The sequence below is a fragment of the Carlito syrichta genome, unplaced genomic scaffold, assembly GCF_000164805.1.
Source record: "Carlito syrichta isolate Samal-C Ts95f unplaced genomic scaffold, Tarsius_syrichta-2.0.1 Scaffold303672, whole genome shotgun sequence".
Lineage (NCBI taxonomy): Eukaryota > Metazoa > Chordata > Mammalia > Primates > Tarsiidae > Carlito > Carlito syrichta.
The window spans coordinates 71,296-92,228 of NW_007247768.1; the positions used below are offsets into that span (position 1 = coordinate 71,296).

Consider the following 20,933-nt stretch of genomic DNA (forward strand, 5'->3'; position numbering starts at 1 on the left):
ATTTACCTTGATCACTCAGTTTCTTGGCATACCCTTCACGAGCTTCACCCTAGACCCTGCCTTGTTTAGGACAATTTACTTCACTTTCTGGACCTTAGTTTCTTCAACTGCAAAATGAGGGAATTAGATTAAACCAGAGTTTCTCAATGGAGGGGATGGGGAAGAGAGAGGATAGCCTCCTTTTGAAAATATAACAGAATTTCTAAAGGTAATGTGTAGTTCAAAAACTATGTTTGTTAATTGTACATGTGAGAGACTTAAAAAGCTTTTGAAATTTCAAAAAATATTTAAGGAAGGCATAAAATTGTATATCTTTATCAAAAAGGGGCATGGATTTGAACAGGTTGAAAAAATTATAAAAGTTTAAGATATTACTTAGCCGGGCATGGTGGCTCACACCTGTAATCTCTGCACTTTGAGAAGCTGAGGCGAGAGGATCGCCTGATCCCAGGGTTAGAGACCAGGCTGAGCAACTTGGCGAGACCTCATCTCTAAACTAAATAAACAAATAAAATTAAAATAAGAAAAAAAGATATTACTTTATGTAGGTGACTCACACCTGTAATCCCCAGCACTTTGGAGACCGAGTTGGGAGGATCATGTGAGCCCAGTTGTTTGAGGTCAACCTGAGCAACATAGTAAGATCCTGTCTCTACTATATAAATAAATAAATATAAGAAATGTAGCAGGTTCAAGGCTTATTGCTATAGCTGGACTAAATATTGAGTCATAAACATTTTCAAAAGAAAATCTAGTTTCTTCGTGGAGAGTTCACCAAGTTGAGCAGTGGTAGATTTAGGGGCATTCCAGCTCAACAAAGAACTTGCGGTCCATGTTAAATTTTATGCCAACAAGGTGAAACTCGTGTTTCCTGGATCGTAAAACACAGGGCGTGATCCAGAGTAAAGATCACAAATCAATCCTGTGTGTGCAGACGTGTTTTCTTTAGTCAACATGGTATTTTCTTTTCCTGCTTTTTTTTTTTTTTCATTTTTGACAGTATTTCCTTAAAGTTTTAATTAGTGTCCAACATTTAAAAATCAGATTTTGGCTGGGTGCAGTGATTCACGCCTATAATGCCAGCACTTTGGGAGGCTGAGGTGAGAGGATTGCCTGAGCCCACAGGTTCGAGACCACCCTGGGCAACTTGGTGAGGCCTCATCTCTAAAATAAAAAAAAAAAAGAAAAAGAAATTTTTTTTTGGTAGAGATGAGGTCTCGCTGTGTTGCCTAGGCTGGTCTTGAACTCCTGGGCTCAAGCCATCCTCCTGCCTTGGCCTTCCAAAGTGCTAGGATTACAATTTCAGCACTTGGATGCAGTTGGAGACCAACTGGAACTATCACAGAAACAAAGAGCCAAATACCACATGTTCTCACTCATAAGCGAGTCCTGAACACTAGTCACACTAGCACAAGGGTGGGATCTGCAGATGCTGGGCACTGCTAGGGGTAGAAGGGAGGGATGAGGAGGGGCGGCACGTGCCAACGCAGTGGGTACCTGGTCCACTATCAGGGGAAGAGAGGATCAGTTAGAAGTTCAAACTTCACCTGCATGCAGCCTACCAATCCTCACTTGTACCCACAACTCTAAAATTAAAAAAGGAGAAAGAAAAAAGAAAGTTCATTTACAAGTCCATGCACATATGTATAAGAGTGGCTGATATTCTGGCTAAAGCCGTGGTTGTGAAATTGTTACTCTGCCCCTCAGGCACGTCTCCTGATTCCTATTCCTCAAGGTAGAGCCCAAAGTCCCTCTGTGACACCCAGACCTACACAGAGTAAGGTTTGAAGATCATAGATCTTAGACTAACCCCTTCATTTGGGCAAGTGAGGCCCAGAGAGCTGAAATGACTTAACCCGAAGTCTGAAAATGACTGGCAGCAACGGGACTAAAGCCCAATTCCCTGAATCCTAGAGTACTGTGGTTTTACCTGTGTTATCCAATAAACATGGATGATACACACTGTGGAATCATATTAGAACCTAGTAGTGGGAGTTCCGATTGAGAGAGAAAAGTCTCAAGTTTTCAGGACCTGGGGTGCCTTGCTTAGAACTCTATGTAGGAGAACTGCCTCAGAAGACTTCTCTTGTCACTTGGAAATTATCTTGAGCTTGTTTTAGTTGTAGAAATAAGGAAATGGGTCGGCTTTCTCCAAATATTTACTTTACAATTACTTTATTGCTCTGAATTTTCATGTCAAAAAGAAGAACTTTTGCCCATAGGTGTCTTCCATTGGTGAAGAGTGGCATGGCTCTCATCAAAAAGGGTAGATTCTTTTCATAAATATTTTTAGTTTCATTTTCAAGTGGAAGCCCAGATTAGAAATACCTAATTTTGCTGAACTGGTGGCTTATGGGATGAGCCATAGGATAGATTCTTTGCTTATGCTAATTAAGAGTTCGGAGCTAAGCACAGCATCTGGCCTGCTAGCAGACACTCAATTGAGATTTTTTTAGTTAAGTAAATGAATTTCAGGCATATGTGTTATCTAGCAAATATAATTCAAAAATACATTAATCTGATTTCCGACTACATATTGAGGTGGGTGTACGTTATTTGTGCCATATGCAATTGTCATATCCCAGGCATCAATGATGCCCACACTGAGATCCTGGAAAATGTCCTTTATGGCAAGATACTGAATGTAACCATGAAAGTCACTAAATCTCTCCACATCATTGTTCATCTCCCTGATGTTTTCTGCTTTGATGATAACCACGGTGTCTGGGCTTCTCAGAAGAAGACGCTGAACAGCTTTGTGGACGTTGAGGACCCTTCGAATAAAAACATCAATGGGAAATGGTCTGAAATGCTGGCCCAGAGAAATAACAAGGACGGTATTTTTTTCTCCTCCAGTTCTGTCAATAACCCGGGCGATGTTCTCAATCTCTTTGACCGAATAGGTCAATGATCCAATCAAGGGGTAACCATGTTTTTGCCACTGGATGTTGATATTACTGTCCAAATCCACAGCAAGCTGGTGTTGCAATTTTCCAGATTCATGTAGATCCACTGACTTCAGTGCTGATGACAAACAGGCAATTCCAAAATGAACAAAGAATAAAGTTAGAAACATTGACTAGTCATGAGGGTGGGAGAAAAGGGTTAATCTTTATAATTAAAAAAATCAATCATGTCTGGTCTAAAGGAAGGAATCATTTTGATTTGAGCAGCCGGGTGCAGTGGCTCACGCCTGTAATCCCAGTACTTTGGGATGCTAAGGTGAGAGGATTGCCTGAGTCCAGGGGAGACCAGCCTGGGCAACTTGGTGAGACCTCGTCTCTACAATAAATTAAAAAAAACCTAACTGGGTGTGGTGGTACACACCTGTAGTTCCAGCTACTTGGCAGGCTGAGGTGGAAGGATAGCCTGAGCCCAGCAGGTTGAGGCTGCAGTGGCTGTGAGCATGCCACCGCACTCCAGTCTGGGTGACAGTGAGACTCTGACTCAAAAAAAAAAAAGAAAATGATTTGAGCAATTCAAGTATTATATAAATGTAAGACATTATGTATGCCCCCTTGTAGAATCATGTAGAATCAAATGGGCTGGGTAACTTCATTGGAGGATGAAGTGGTTAGTTTTGTAGGTATTATTTTGGTACATTTGTTAACTGTAGACTAAGCTCATTTGAAGATAAAGATACTACGTAATGGTCTTTACGTTAAAAAAAGCATTTCCCCCCAATAATCTGTACTGAGAATAGTACTGAGAACGTTAAAAAAAGCTTTTCCCCCCAATAATCTGTAAATTCCTTGAGACAGATTGTATTCTACACTTCTGTGTCTTTCTTTCACCTTTTCACCTATACATGGAATAGTACATGGAATATACATGGAATAGTACTGAGTACTGAGCAAGTAGTAAGTATTACTACTCATTGTGAAGTCCTCTTAAAAGTATTTATTTGAACTGATATATCCAATCACCTAAAATATTCTCATATAAGGCTGGGCGCAGTGGCTTATGCCTGTAATCCTAGCATTTTGGGAAGTCAAGAGAAAAGGATTGTTTGAGCCCTGGAGTTTGAGACTAGCCTAGGCAACATAGTAAGACATTTGTCTCTACAAAAAAATTTTAAAAATTGACCACGCCACTTTGGTAGGCAGAGACAAGAGGATTGCCTGAGCTCAGGGATACGAGACCAGCCCGAGCAACATGGTGACACCTTGTCTCTATGATAAATAAAAAAATTAGCCAGATGTGGTGGTGCATGCCTTTGGTTCCAGCTACTTGGAAGGCTGAGGTGGAAGGATAACCTGTGCCCAGCAAGTTGAGGCTGCAGTGGCTGTGAGCGTGCCACTGCACTCCAGCCTGGGTGACAGAGTGAGACTCCAACTCGAAATAAATAAACAAAAATAATAATAAAAAAATTAACTGAGCATGGTGGCATATACCTGTAGTCCTAGCTTCTTGGGAGGCTGAGGTGGAAGGATAGCCTGAACCCAGTAAAGTAAGGCTGCGGTGAGCCATGATCATGCCACTGCACTCCAGCCTGGGCAAACAGAGCGAGACTCCAACTCAAAAATATATATAAAAATAAATTAAAATAAATATTCTCTCATATATAATTATGTATGATATACATATAATCATATGACATATATAAATATTTATTTAATTACCATGTTATAGAAAAGAAAACCAAGAGAGAAAAAGACCTGCCTAAGATGATACAGTTAGTAAAAAACAGAATCAGCAGTCTAACTGTTCTTGGCACATTGGAAAAAAAGCACAATATGAAAAGAATAAAATGAATTCCTTTCATTTTTTTCATGATATTCATCGGACTCTTATCAGAGTAGCAGGGCCAACTGCTTTGTAATAGAACTTCTGAGGAAAACATATAGAAAGGGATTTTCAAGAGCCGGGCTCGGTGGCTCAGCCTGTAATCCCGCGCTTTGGGAGGCTGAGGTGAGTGGATTGCCTGAGCCCGTGGGTTCGAGACCCGCCTGGGCAGCAAGACTTCATATCTACAATAAATCAAAAAATCAGCCGGACGTGGTAGCACATGCCTGTAATTCCGGCTACTCGGAAGGCTGAGGCAGAAGGATCGCCGGAGCCCAGCAGGTCGAGGCTGTGGTGGCCGGGAGCGGCCACTGCACTCCAGTCTGGGTGACAGAGTGAGACTCCGACTCAAAAAAAAAAAAAAAAGAAAGGGATTTTCAGTGCTCTGTGACATGGACTGTCTTAGAAGTAAAGAGCTACCTTTGGAACCTTAACCCAATGAGGCTGGAAAATAGAGATGCAGGAGAGTTGGTTGGAGAAAATGGCAGAACTGTTTTCTTCACTCTGCTTCCAACTTCAGTTTTCTCTTCTGAAGCATACTCTGACTATAGGATTTAACTCTTTTAAAAAAGTGTACAACAGATGCTTTCCTACCACACTTAAAAGATGAGTTGAGGAGAGTGGGTAACTCCATAACTCAGTACGTAATATGACCGAAGAGAACCATCATTATAAAATGTGATGTTAAAGGTTATCACCAGACCCTCAATTTTGTATTATAGCTGAAGAAACTGAGGTCTTGAGGAGTTTAGTCACTTACTAGAGGTCACAATTTAAAACTCTCCCTTCTTTTGAGAAGTCTCCTTATAATTCAGAGCCAAGGCTCTACCCAATTTTTCTGTTTTTATTTGATCAGTTGTTCCTCTAAGTTTGAGATCATGAGTGACCTCATGTCAGGAAGGCCCTGATGGAACCACAGCTATCAGTGATGAGAGCCAGGGCCCAGGAACATAGAGGGGCAGACAGTGTTAGTTTTCTAGGTGAGGTTGCTAAGGTCTATTAGCAGATTCTGAGTTATTGCTGGCACACTCTTGGTTTAGTAAACAGCAACTGGACTAGGATTCTAGTAACTGGATTCTAGTTCCGACTCTGAAATAACTAATGACAATAATCGCCATGGCTATCATTTTGGAAGCACTTTCCATGTGCCAGTATGTCTTGCAATATGTTCAATAGTTTTCATCTGTTACTTTATTTAATCTTTGAAGCAAACACTAAGTATTGTTATTATTCCTAGTTGGCTGATGAATAAGATAAACCAGAGGAAAAAAATAACATGCCCGAGGTGATCATTTCTAAATGGCACAGTCTAGACCTGTTAGACCCCAAAGCCCATGCTCTTAACCATCATGCCTACCTGATGCAAAGTCATTATCTTGCTCCTGGCATCTGCCCTCTCAGGTAATGATAATTGTGAGGATACTTTCCACCAAAGATAACTTACTTTGTGACAAACAGCATTGCATATATTATATCATTTTACCAGGCAGGTACTCTTTTCGTCTCCTCTTGACAGAAGAGGCTGTCAAGAGACAGAATGGTTATAGAACATGTCCAAGGTCACCCAGATAGGGTGTGGAGAAGTCAAGTTTTAACCCAGTCATTTGGGTTACAATCCACACTCCTAATCATCCTGCTAACTATAGAAGGTGGATAACTTAATATCTTACATTACCTTTGGCTCCATCAATATATATATATATTTTTTGAGTTGAAGTCTCATTCCGTCGCCCACACTGGAGTGCAGTGGCACACTCCCAGCCACCGCAGCCTCGACCTGCTGGGCTCCGGCGATCCTTCTGCCTCAGCATTCCAAGTAGCTGGAACTACAGGCACGCGCTACCACACCCAGATAATTTTTGATTTATTGTAGAGATGAGGTCTCGCCAAGTTGCCAGGTGGGTCTCAAACCTGTGGGCTCAGGCAATCCACTCACCTTGGCCTCCCAAAGCGTTGGGATTACAGGCTGAGCCACCGAGCCCAGCTTCCATCAATAATTTTCTGAGCATGCTGGATACATACTGAAGTGTGTATTTTGCAGACATAGGGATGTAATAAACCTTTTTTCTACATAGGCTCCCTTGCAGTCAGATGACCTTTTTTCCAGAGGAAAGATAACAATGTCTTGTGAACAATTTGAGTGTGTTGTGATTAAGTAATATGAAAAAGAAAAGGCATTTCCCATATTCCTTTCTCCCTTTTGATATGAAAAAGAAGTTTCTGAAAGAGATATGAATAATAACTTTGAGGCATACTGTTGATACTGGTTTTGAAGTATTCCATCCACTGGCGGATCGTGGAATCTCCCAGTAGATATATGAACTTTCCTCTTAGGCATTCTCTCATTTTGACTGTAGCCAAACTACAGGAGACAGGATTCCATGTGTTTTTCCAAACATGTCCACTGGGAATTGTGGATGTCATTCCAAGCTTGCATTTCTCTTTTCTTGGAACAGTTTCTTCTGCCAAAGAATCAGCAAAATACGATCTTCTAAAACATCAAATTATCCATTAGTGTTTATTAAGAGCTTTCTGTCTTTTCTAATTATCATTCTAATAGGAAGTAAGGGTGGTGATAGTGGTGAAAAAATCTAATTGAAGTATCTCCTTCAATGGAATACTATTTTCTAAATGATACTAATCATTGTTCATTATAAAAGCACATGTTTAAAAAAAAAAAGAGCATGTGTATTACCCCTCTCCCCAAAAAAGGCCTTCTAGGTAAAATTCAAGTATTTGTTAGCCTTCCTATGAAATTCAAGTAATCAATTCTTGTATAATAATGGAAGTTCAGTTATCCTTTCATTTTAGCTCTCTTTACCTCTAAGTTTGTCGCACTCCAGTATCTTAAATGTCACCATCAAAGTATAAATCCTCTAAGTTAAATACAGGTGATATATGATATCCCCTGCTAGGTGAGTGTTGTAGGAACTCATAGGCATCTGTGTACCACCTAGCATTATTGTGAGAGGCTGCGTTTGGCTTCAGTGATTTTTTTTTTTTTTTTGAGATTCTTTCAACGCGTTTGCCATTTCATGATGGGTATACAAGAAAATCTGTCCGCACTCCGCTGAGTGTTCAGCAGTTTTTAGTCAAAAACTGCTGGAGCCCCATGCCCCATCCTCCCTATTCACCCGATTTCACCCCAAGTGACATTTTTTGTTTCCCCTGATGAAAAAAGTCTTCAAAGGGAAACATTTTGAAACACAAACAAAAGCAGCAGAAGCACTAAAAGATATAAAAACTGATGAGTTCAAAAGCTGTTTTGAGCAGTCTCAATAGGTGACTGAAGTTTAAACATGTGAGAATGTACATTTTTTATAAATCAATTCTGGGGTTTTTTGGGTCCCCCTTGTATGCGGAGTACAAAATAACATTTATACATCTAGGTACATATTTGCACTTCACTATGGATAAGTTTATTAGTGATTAGCAAGCATTTAATGCTGAATTTACAGAGTCAGAAAAGCTCTTGCCTTAAATCATTTGAGAAGAGAATTTCCTAGGCTGTTTAGAGCTAAAGAAATGGAAGAGAAATTAGTCAATATAAGTGTGAAAGTTCTATTTCGTATGCTGACAATGGTTTGAAAAGTGGCCAAGACTGCGGGGGGGAGTTGTAATAAATTAACTCCTTGATGGGAGGTTGGAAACCTCTAAATGGTGATGGGCTATAATAGTAAGGTGGAAAGTAACGATGGTAGTGGTATGGAGAGAGGTGAAGTGAGGAGATCAAGAACTAGGTACAGGGTACCTGCATAATGAACATTTGTGTACCTGACCCTGAATCTTACCCCACATCTTTATAATAAAAAATTAAATAATAAAAAAAGAACTAGGTATAGAATTGGGAAAGAGTTTTATTGTTGAAAGGTAGTGGTGTAAAATGGGCAAGTCATCTGTTGTCTGATGAGTAGACTGGTGATGAGAATTACAAGTTACTAGAAGAGGTTTATGATATTCTAGTGAGTCCCATAAGTCACTCACATAGGTAACTGGTATCTTGGCCTGCCTTAGACAAACCAAGTGATCAGAGTGCTGATAGGACTGTAACAGTGAACAAATCCAGCAGAAAGAGGAAAGCCTTTAAGTGGGTCTAGAACTGCATACCACCCGTCAAACAAAGGAGTACTTACTGTTGCATTTGGAGACACTAATTGCATTGAAGTTTTCCATAATCTCTACACCTATATTTGACCTTAAAAAGACAAATACAGAAATTAATCTGCAGGTGGGGCCCCAAATCAGGAAACACACAAGAAGTCAGATTATTCAGTGTTTCAATGATTTCTTAGTGATAACGTCAGTTATTGTACCCATGGTTTCAGGTCATTTAGTAAATTCCCATTTCTTTGCCCATTACTCCATGGGATACAGTTACCCACGAGGTGTGCAAGGTGATTTATTAAGATGCAGGATGCAGGAAGACTATACTAGAACATGTGTATTTCTCATTCTTTTAAAATTTTTGTTATATCTTTTTTATTTCATTGATAACAATTAAATGTCCAAAAAGCTGTGGACTACTTGAGAGAGGGCAATACCCCCAAATTAATTCACAGATCTTTTCCCAAAAGGCTCTTGTTAAAGAGTCCTAAAGTTGATATAGTCATAGGACTTTCTTTTAGACCTATATGTAGGACAAATCACATTTGCTTAAGTAGTCACCAGAACTAATTAATTACCTTTCAAAGAGGCTCTTTTCTTCTTTGCTAAGGTAAGAAACTTCCTTGTTCTTGGAATGCATGTGGGTGAGTGCAGCACAGGGCATGTGTTGAGGCTTCACACAGTAGAAGGCTTCTTGGTCTTGAGCATCCAGGTACTGACATAGTTCAGCACTTGAGTTCAAAACCAGGGCACAATCAGTACTGACCTGGGAGGTGTGACTGGAAAACTGGCCCGTGAAGATTACCCTGTCATAGCCCCTGTTCCTTGCCCTCCAGAGGGCCGACACCCCCTCACTGGGGTGGATAAGCAGCAGAGACAGGGAGACCTGGCCTTCCCAGAACAGCGTGAAACTGACAAGGTAGGAGCCATTATTGAAGTCGGTCACCTTTCCTGAAGCGCCAGCCTCCAGGGCTGGGGAGGACATCCTGGCCCTCAGAAAATCCCCGCCATATTGCTTCCTGCATCCCAGATGGTCTCTCACTTCCAGCAGGATATTCAGCTGGTCCCCCCTGCAGTACGTGTCTCGAGGGTTGAGGATGGAGACTGTGCTGTGTGCGGCGCTGGTGGTGGTGTTCATGTGGGTGAAAGGTCTGGGTGGGATCTCCTGGTCTAGTTTCTTTATGATTTCCTTTATTCTCAGCTCAGTCTCTGCTGCTGATACTAGTGGACACAGTGGTGCTTCAGGGTATGAGGGCTTTGCAATAAAATTCCAGTGATGGAGAGAAATGGGCAACTTGAGTGTGGTCCGTAACTGAAATGACAAGAAATTGAATAGAGAACACAGAAAATATTCCTATTTAGTGTAATAATTTTTCGCAAGTTATCCAAATTTTGTCTTTTATAGAAAAATGAGAGGTTCAAAAATTAAATGATACTGAGATTTTATGACCATATATGTTTTGTATAAAAATATTTTTCTTTAGAAAAGTTGTTAGTGGAACTGTACTTCTCACTGGCTAATCTTTTTTGGAAGAGTTATCCCAAAGAGCCCTAAAACCTTCTTCCTTAAAATGGTAGTGATAAAATCGTCTTTACAGGCCAATTGTGAATACAAAATGAGAAAATATTTCAACTGCACAGCAGAGAATAAATGCTTATTGTTTTATTTTTAATCTTGGAACTAAAATTTAGTAGAAATGTGTAATCCCAGACAACCAAAATCCAAGTGAGTTTATCACCACCAGACCTGTCTTCTAGGCAATGGTATAGAGAGTTCTTCAAGCAGAAAAAGATGCTAATTAATAACACAAAAACATAGGAAAGTATACAACTATCTGGTAAAAGTAAATATACGGTCAAATTTAGATTACTCTTATAGTATAATGGTGGTATATAAATCACATATCATTAGTATGAACATTGAAAGACAAAACTACTAAAAATTAATAATAGCTACAATAATTTGTTAAGGGAGGCACAATATTCATATATAAAGTTGTAAATTGTGACATCAAAAATTTAGGGGGTGGAGTGAAAGTGTAGTTAAAAATATGTGACCAAAAGTAAGTTAATAGATTAAAATAGCCTGTTACAACTATAAGATGCTTTTTGTAAACCTCATGCTAACCACTAAGAAAAAAACTTGTAACAGGTACACAAAAGATAAAAGTAAAGGATCAATGCCCACCACTGGAGAAAATCACTTAATCAGAAAGAAAGACAGTAAGAAAGGAAGAAAAAAAAAGGATGTACAAAACAACCAGAAAACAACTAAAAAAATGGTAGTAGTAAGTCCTTACCTATTAATAATTACCTTGAATGTAAATGAATTAAATTCTCCAATGAAAAGGCATAAAGTGGCTGGGTGTGGTGGCACATGCCTGTAATCTCAGCACTGGGAGGTGGAGGCCAGAGGATTGCCTGAGCTCAGGGATTCAAGACCAGCCTAAACAACATGGTGAGACCTCATCTCTATAGTAAATCAAAAAAATTAGACAGATATGGTGGTATGTGCCTGTGGTTCCAACTATTTGGAAGGCTGAGGTGGAAGGATCACCTGAGCCCAGCAGGTCGAGTCTATGGTGAATGAGCATGCCACTGCACTTTAGCCTGGATGACAGAGCGACACTCTAACTCAAAAAAAGAAAAGAAAAGAAAAGACATAAAGTGGCTGAATAAATTATTAAAAACAAGACCCAACTGTATGTTATCTACATAAGACTCCCTTCAACTTAAGACACACATAGGCTGAAAGTGAGGGATAAGAAAAGATATTTCATGCAAATGGAAACCAAAAGAGAACAGGAGTAGCTAAGTTTATATCAAGTAAGTAGACTTTAAGTCAAAAACTCTAAAAAGAGACAAAGAAGGCCATTATACAGAGATAAAAGGGCTAATTTAACAAGAGAAAATAACAATTATAAATGTAGATACACTCAACATTGGAACACCTAAATATATCAAGGAAATATTAGGAGAACAATAATGGTTGGGGAACCTCAGTACCCCACTTCGTCAAAGGACAGATCACTCAAACAGGAAATCAATTTTAAAAATTGGACTTAAATTACACTTTAGACCAAACAGACCTCACAAACTTATACAGAACATTTCATCAAATAGCAGCCAAATACACATTCTTCTCAAGAGCACTCAGAACATTCTCCAGGACAGATCATATGTTAAACTACAAAACAAGTCTTAACAAATTGAAGAAGATTAAAATCACATCAAATGTCTTTTTATTCTATGATGGTATGAAACAAGAAATCAATAGTAGGAGGAATTTTGAAAAATTTGCAAATACATGTAAATTAAATAACATGCTCCTGAACAACTTGTGGGTCAAAGGTGAAATAAAAAGGGAAATTAGAAAATATGTTGAAACAAATGAAAACAAACACACAACACAACAAAATTCATAGATGCAGCAGTCCTCAGAGGAAAGTTTATTGCAATAGATGCCTACATCAAAATAAATAAGAAAGTCCTCAAATAAATAATCTAATATTACAACTCAAGAAACAGAAAAATAAAAACTAACTAGCTCAAAGTTAGCAGAAGGAAGGATATGATAAATATCAGAGCAGAAATAAATAAAATAAAGACAAAAAGCAATAGAAAAGATCAACGAAACTAAGAATTGGTTTTTAAAAAAATACAAATGAAATTAAGAAACCTTAGCTAGAGTAAAAAAATGAAAAATAATATCAGAAATGAAAGAAGAGACATTGCAATAGGTACCACAGGAATACAAAGGAACATAAAAGACTACTATGAACAATTATATACCAACAAATTGGTGTATTAATGAGAAGAAATGGATACATTCCTAGACACATAAAAATTACCAAGACTGAATTATGAAGAAACAGAAAATTCAAACAGACCAGTAGCAAAAAAAGAAGATTGAATTAGTAATAAAAAGTCTCCCACCAGTGAAAAGCCCAGGACCTGATGGTTTCATTGATAAATTCTACCAGCATCTAAAGAAGAACTAATATCAATCCTTCTCAAACTCTTCCAAAAAATTGAATAGGAGGAAGTGTTTCCAAACTAATTTTACCTAGCCAGCATTACCCTGATACCAAAGCCAGACAAAAACACTAGAAGAAAAGAAAATTACAGGTCAATATTGCCAAGAAACATAGATACAAATACTCTCAACAAAATACTGGCAAATCAAATTCAACAGCACATTAAAAGGATCATTCACCATGATCAACTGGGATTTATCCCAGGGATGCAAAGATGGATTAACATACACAAATCTATAAATGTGATGCATCACATTAACAGAATGCAATCATCTTTTTTCTTTATATATATATTATATATTAATAATTATTTTATTTATTTATTTTAATTTTTTTGAGGAAAGATTTACTAAGGGAAAGACATGTTGTGAAGGACACTACAGGCAGGACAACAGTAAGAGTGCCTGTTGCCTAATTTTTGTATTTTAAAGATGTGGGGTACAATTCAGATTAAGGTGTACAAGTGGTCATTGTACAGATAAAGTTTGGGCCTCCCTTTGGTCTCCATTTCACCTGGTTTGAGATCAGGTACCCTTATTGATGTTATATGACCTCCTGCTCCCCTGGCAGTGTCCCACTATTGCCAATCCCTTTTTCATTGTATTATGATAAATGTTCAGGGTCTGCTTATGAGTGAGTGATCATCTTTTAATGATAACAACTCTCAACAAACTAGGTATAGAAGAAAGGAACCTCAAAACAATAAAGGACATATATGACAAACCCACAGCATTATATGCAGTGGTAAAAAGTCGAAAGCTTTTTTCTAACATTAGAAACAAGACAAAGACATTCACTCTTGCCACTTTTATGGAACAATGTACTGGAAATTCTAGTCAGAGCAATAAGGCAAGAGAAAGAAATAAAAGGAATCCAAATTTCAAATTAAGATGTTGAATTGTCCGTGTTTGCTGACAACATGATCTTCCTATATATAGAAAACCCTAAAGATTCCACCAAAAATCTGTTAAAACTGATGAACAAATTTAGTAAAGTTTCAGGATATAAAATCAACATATAAAAACCAGTAGCATGTGTAGACATTAATAACAAAATATCCAGTAAATAAGTCAAGAAAACAATCTCATTTTATAATAGCTACCAAAAAATATAATAGTTAAAAATAAATTATCCAAGGAGGTAAAAGACCTGTACTGAAAACTATAAAACATTGATGAAATAAACAGAAAAAGGAACACATAAGAGGAAAGATATTCCATGAACATAGATTGGAAGAATTATACTGTTGAAATGTACATAATGCCCAAAGCAATCTATAGACTCAATTCAATACCTATCAAAATTTCAATGGCATTTTTCATGGAAATAGAAATAACTAAAATTCATATGGAACCACAAAGGACTCTGAATAGCCAAAGCAATCTTGAGCAAAAGAACAAAGCTGGAGGCATCACACCACCTGACTTCAAAATAGACTACAAAGCTGTAGAAAGCAAAACAGCATGACAGTGGCATAAAAACAGATACATAGAACAACAAAAATAGAGTAGAGACCCTATAAATAAATCCATATATTTATAGTCCATCAGTTTTTGAAAAAAGTGCCTGGATCTTACAATGGGAAAAGAACAGTTTCTTCAGTAAATAGTATTGGAACAACTGTGTAGAGTCATGCAGAAGGATGTAATGGAACTCTTATATAATAACTTATACAAACTTCAATTCAAAATAAAGACTTAAATGCAAGACCTCAAATTGGAGAAAAGTTCCATGACCTTGATCTGGGCAATGATTTTTTTGACTATAAGCACAAAAGTATATGTAGCAAAAACAAAATGAGACAAATAAGACTACATCAGACTAAAAAGCTTCTGCACAACCAAGGAAACAACCAATGAACTGAAAAGACAGTTTACAGAATTGGGAAAAATATTAGCAAACTAAACATCTGATAAGGGGTTAATATCCAAAATATATAAGAAACTCAAACAACTTAATAATATTAAACCAAATATCCTGACTAAAAAATGAGCAAAGAATCTAAATAGTCATTTCCCAAAGGAAGGCATTCGAATGGTCAAGAGGTACATGAAAAAAAAAAAGCTCAATATCACTAATTGCCGGAGTCCTGCTCCAGTGGAGTCCAGATTCCTGTAGGTGGAGACGGCGTCGGCGCTGTGTGAATGGAGGGGCTTGGACACTATACTAAGAGTAGAGCAGATGCCGTTTATTGCCAATTAACAGTGAGCTTATATTTCTTTTTACAAGGAAATAATTTCTGCAAGTCATTGTTACAAAGCAAGTTAAAATCATCATTACAAAACAAATCACTTACAATAAATTACATGAATTTTTGTGATGTTAAAATGATGCTTAAAGGAAAGTTTAAGTATTCTTCTCCGTGTTTGGCTAATGTTCTCTCTAAGGGCAGAGACTATCTCCACCCCAAAACAACACCATTTCAAACAGCGATGTTATCTTGAAGTAAAAACAGTCTCCACAATCTGTTAATATAGAACCTTAAAATTATAAACTAAAAACTCATATAAAATTATAAAGTTTTTCATTGAATAACTATTTAAAACAAAACTTATATCCCAAATTAACTAATACATATTATAATTTTTCTAACAATTCTAATTCTTTATAAACTTAACTTCCTTATTTGAACTATCTAGGAAAACAAGTTTTTCCATAATAAAAGTCTCTGGGGGCCAGAACAGCAGTTTCTGGCCCAAGGGCTTGGAGCAGTTCATGTGTAGAATACTTCCATCTGCGCAGAGGAATGTGTACCTGGAGACCCTCCCAAAACACCTGTCGCAGATGCTCCTTTTTTTTATGGATGAGGAGTTTCTTTTTCAAAACACTCTTGGTCCTTTAAGCCCCCTGGTAGTTTCCTCTTGCTCGAATTCCTTCATTGTCTTCCCTATCTGAAACATCCTATTCCTAAGGAAAACAGCTCAGAAAAAACTTCCAGTGATGTTATTGAGGTCTCAAGGTAGTTTCGGTTGTTAGATAAAAAATCTGTTTCACTTACTTAAATTCTACATCTAAACCCTTCAACTTCTTATATACTAAAACTTTCATATATCCCAAACCCCTAAAAACAAATTTATATATATATATATATATATATTTTTTTTTTTTTTTTTTTTTTTTTTTTTTGAGTTGGAGTCTCACTCTGTCACCCAGACTAGAGTGCAGTGGCCGCTCCTGGCCACCGCAGCCTCGACCTGCTGGACTCTGGCGATCCTTCCGCCTCAGCTTTCCAAGTAGCCGGAATTACAGGCGCGCGCTACCACGCCTGTCTAATTTTTTTTTTATTTATTTATTGTAGAGATGAGGTCTCGCCTGCCCAGGTGGGTCTCGAACCCGTGGGCTCAGGCAATCCACTCACCTCAGCCTCTCAAAGCTGCGGGATTACAGGTTGAGCCACCGAGCCCAGCGCAAATTTATAAATCACCTATATATACCCTAATATAAACTCTCATTACACTTAAATCTTATGCCCCATATCTAAACACCATAACTAGAACTACAAATAACAAATATTCAAAACAATTCTTTGCCTAAACAAAATCAGAAACCTCTATTTTCCTGGTATGAGTCACAAATTCTAACCCCAAAAGAAGACCTGTAACCCATGACCAAACAAAAGAAAGCCCCTTTTGATGTGCCTCAGAGCTTAAGCATCACATGGGCAAAAAGGGAAAGGTCAAACCACATAGTGAGAAGTGAAAAATAGGAACAATGATATTCTAAAGTTAGCTGTGTATGCTTAACTTGCTGTTTTCTTCATGCTTGATGGTGCAGGATTCTTCTTGGCTAATTGTGTCAGAAAAGGTGGAAGACAATGGAAACCAACCCCCAGACTTGCTTTGCAGTCCTAGGGTCCTCAGCCTGCCCGGACTTTGTCAACGGGCGGACCTCCAAGGCTGACTCCCAACAACTAATTATCCAGGAAATTCAAATTAAAACCACAGTGAGAGATGACCTCACACCTGTTAGAATGGCAATTAAAAAGACAAAAGATAAGTGGTGCAAAGAGGTGGAGAAAAAGGGAATCCTTGCATACTGTTGGTTGGAATGTAAATTAATACAGCTGATATGAAGAACAGCGTGAGTTGGGGTCTCACTCTGTTGCCCATGCTGGAGTGCAATGGCATGGTCACAGCTACCACAGCCTCTACCTGCTGGGCTCAGACAATCCTTCTGCCTCAGCCTTCCAAGTAGCTGAAACTACAGGTGCAGGCCACCATGCCCAACTAATTTTTTCATTTATTGTAGAGACTAGGTCTTGTCAAAGTTACCCAGACAGCTCTCAATCTTCTGGGCTCAGGCAATCCTCTCACCTCCGCCTCCCAAAGTGCTGGGATTACAGGCATGAGCCACTGCATCCGGCAATATAGAGGCTCTTTTAAAAATGAAAAATAGAACTTCCACATTATCTATTATCCAGCAATTCAACTACTGGGCATACCACAGGAAAAGAAATCAGTATGTTGAAATGATATCTGTTCTTCCATGTTTATTGCAGCATTATTCACAACAAGCAAGATATGGAAACAACTTGTGTCCATCAACAGAAGAATGGATAAAGAAAATGTGGTATATAAGCAACAGAATACTATTTAGCCTTTAAAAACCCGGAGATCCTGTCATTGCTTCCACCTGGATGGACTTGGAAGACATAATGTAAGGATAAATAAGCCAGTAACAGAAATACAAAACTGCATGTTCTAACTTATATGCAGAATTTAAAGAATTTGAACTCAGAAATAGAGAGTAGAATGGTGGTTACCGGGGGGGCTGGGAGGAGAATGGGAAAGATATTGGTCAAAGAATACAAGATTTCAGTTAGATAGGAGAAGTGTGTTCTAGAGATCTATTATCTAACCTGGTGAGTATAATTAATAACCATGTATTGTATTCCTGAAAATTGCTAACAGAGATTTTGTGTTCCCACCACAAAAAAATGAAGTATGTGAGGTAATGCATATATTAATTTGCATGATTTAACTATTCCACATTGTATACATATTTCAAAACAACTCTTTGTACACATGAATATACATAATTTTAATTTGTATATTAAAAATAAAAAATAAAAAGTTCAAGATCCATGGTGATTTCATGTAAAATATGATTATCTATTTTTTCTATTTTATAATTTTCTTGAACATTCTGCGATATTTATTAGTATATTTCAAATTATTTTTGTGAACACAAGAGATACAGAAACATAGGTTGTAAAAATATTTATGTATCATAGCATTGATTTATTATTAAAAATTAGAGAATGCTGACACTGTACAGGAAATAAAATCAGCCATAGTCACACCAACCATTAACAACTGCTGTTAACATTTTGATGAATTTCTCTCATTCCTTGTATAACTTTAGATGATCGTGAACAAACTGGAATATTTATCATTGAATTTTTATTTTTAAACAGTGTCATTAAAAACTCTCCACCTTATAGTAAAGTCCCACATAATATTTCAACCTACAAATACACTTTAATATTTTATCTATTTCCATCTTTTTGGACATTTATTGCTTTCAGCTTTCTTCTATTATAGATAATTTTGTAAAGAACATCTCTTGATATAAATATTTATTTGCCACTCTAGAGATTTACTGAGAATATCATAAATAGAATGATTGGTAAAATGTGGTGAACACTGATACATGCTGTGAATGTGTTTCCCAAAAATATGGTACCAATTTGTATCCAGACCAGCAATGCATGATAATTCTAGTCTTACTGCATGCTCACTATACTAAGTAGCTCATTTTTAGAAATATCTACCTGCAGTCAAAAGCTGACTCTTCTACTGATTAGCTAAATGACATTGAATAATTTCCTTAAGCTTTTAAAAAAATATATTTTTTATTTTAAAGATATGGAGTACAATTCAGGATTAGGTATACAAGTGGACATCATACAGGTAAAGCTTGGACCTCCCTTTGATCCCCATTTTGCCTGGTTTGAGATCAGGTACCCTTATTGATATTGTGCTCCCCCACCCCCAGTCTTGGCACTATCCCACCACTGCCAATTCCTTTCTTATAGTATTATGGTAAATGTTCAGGGTCCACTTATGAGTGAGAATATGTGGGGCTCAGTTCTTTGTTTCTATGATAGATCACGGAGTATGATAGACTCTAAATCCACCCAAGTTGCTGCAAAGAATTTCCTTAACCCTTTTGTGAATCATTTTTATTATCCAAATATGAGTTCATAAAAATAAAGACCTTATGTGGTTAGTGTGAGGATCAATGGGATAACATAAGTTCACCATAAGAATTTAGAATGGTACTTGGTACATACCAAGTGTTTGTTATTACTACATTGTTTGACAAATAAAAATGTTTTTGTTAAAAATATTTTAACATATCAAAAATACAACAGGAATAAAATGAAATGGTAACTATACCTACAACTTTTCAGGACTAATTATGAATCTATGTTAATTACAACAATGTGGTATTGGCACAGGGAAGACAAATTGGTCAGTGGAATAGAACAAAGAGCCCAGAAAAGGACCTTCACTTATTTGAAGCCTTTATATAATGACAAAAATAGCATGGCACATCAGTCTGAGAGGACTACAAAATAAAAGGAACTGAAAAGTGATTATCCCTATGGAAAAGAGAAATCAGCACAAAACCTAACCCAGTCAAAAGAAATGCATTAAATGTCAAAAGCAACCTTTTAACGTTTTAGTAGAATATTTAGATAACTAGTCAGATGTTGGAATAGGAAGAATTTCTTAATCCTCAAAAAGCATTAGCTATAAAAAAAAAGGCAGATAAGTTTTACTATACAAATACGAAAATATTCTGTTCTTTAGAAGTTCCCTTAAAGAAAGTGAAAAGGAAAACTAAACCCTGGGAGAAGATAGTAGCAATGCATATATAAGTGACCAAGGAAGAATGTGTGTGTGTGCGTATGTGTGTGTGTGAACACATATACTATTATCCTCACATATTACTTAATGATTGTCAGGTACGTTGGTTCTTGAATGGTGTCTAAGCTATTGAAATGCTCCTCCTACTATCTACGGATCTTGTAGTCTGGATTTTTCTAGAATAGGTGAGTTATCAAGTGAAAATAAGCTTTTGTAGAACATCAAAAGAAAGCATTTCCTACCTTTGCTGAGTTTTGCAAAATGATAAAGGTGATCCAGAAGGTTAATATGAACAATAGTACCAACAGTGACTTACAGTTGGTCATACTTGCTTTCATGATTAGGATCCTACAGGAGGCAATACAAATATACACACACATACACACACACATACATACACACACTACAACAAAACAAAACAGAAAAGAAAACAAACAGGGAGACGTGAATTTTTTTTATGACTCCTGGCCATTTTTATCCTCAGGTAAGTTACTCCCAGAACTAAACATTGACCCTCCTGACTACTCTTGGTATCTCCCAGCTACTATCTTGTTGGCTATCAACTTATACATCTACAGAAGAGATATTCCATGGAACCCACCATGAACTCTGAGGAACTGAGCAGCTATGGGCCTGAAGCATACAGGGTTGCACCCATCTAGGTGAAGTCTCCAGGATATTTGTCACCCAACGAGAAGTTTCCCCACTCTCTTCCCTTAAATACAAAGAGCAGATACAAAACGCTCCAACAAATATTGCCACTGAGAACTACATTATGACGGTGCCTTTTGACTGGAGTTTTCCAATTTCCAGTCTCAGTCTGTTGATATGTTCTCCTTTCTTATTCTACCAACCTTTTTAGCACCTATAAAGCTTGAAAAAAACATTTTCAAACTCATTTATTGCTTTCCTTAAAAAATGTTCAGACTTTATTAGTGTTTTTCGGTGAGTAACCTTAATGTGTCTTTGTATTGATATTTTAAGTTATCTTTTAAAATCGGATTGCTTGAATGCTGTCCTTCTAAAATTTTCTGTCCCTCAAAATTTTTACTCTACCACAGAAGTGCATCCTGTCTCAGATCCCCAGTTTATACATGGACATTAGCAGTTTCTCCACCCAATAATAAATGTT

The 20,933-nt window shown here is 37.4% G+C and overlaps 1 protein-coding gene across 2 annotated transcripts; it reads right to left on the reverse strand.

Moving 5' to 3' along the window:
- Positions 1-2,482: 2,482 nt before the first annotated feature.
- NXPE4 (neurexophilin and PC-esterase domain family member 4) lies at positions 2,483-20,139 on the reverse strand. Of its 2 annotated transcripts, XM_008059003.2 has the most exons (5): positions 20,044-20,139; positions 9,468-10,201; positions 8,919-8,980; positions 7,041-7,247; positions 2,483-3,024 (listed from the first exon to the last, which is right to left on the reverse strand). In XM_008059003.2, the coding sequence occupies exons 1-5, from the start codon at positions 20,137-20,139 to the stop codon at positions 2,489-2,491; spliced, it is 1,635 nt and encodes a 544-aa protein (XP_008057194.1). In that variant the 3' UTR covers positions 2,483-2,488. The 2 variants fall into 2 exon arrangements, with proteins under 2 accessions (XP_008057194.1, XP_008057195.1); XM_008059004.2 differs by lacking the exon at positions 20,044-20,139 and having other exon boundaries at positions 9,932-10,047.
- Positions 20,140-20,933: the final 794 nt, after the last annotated feature.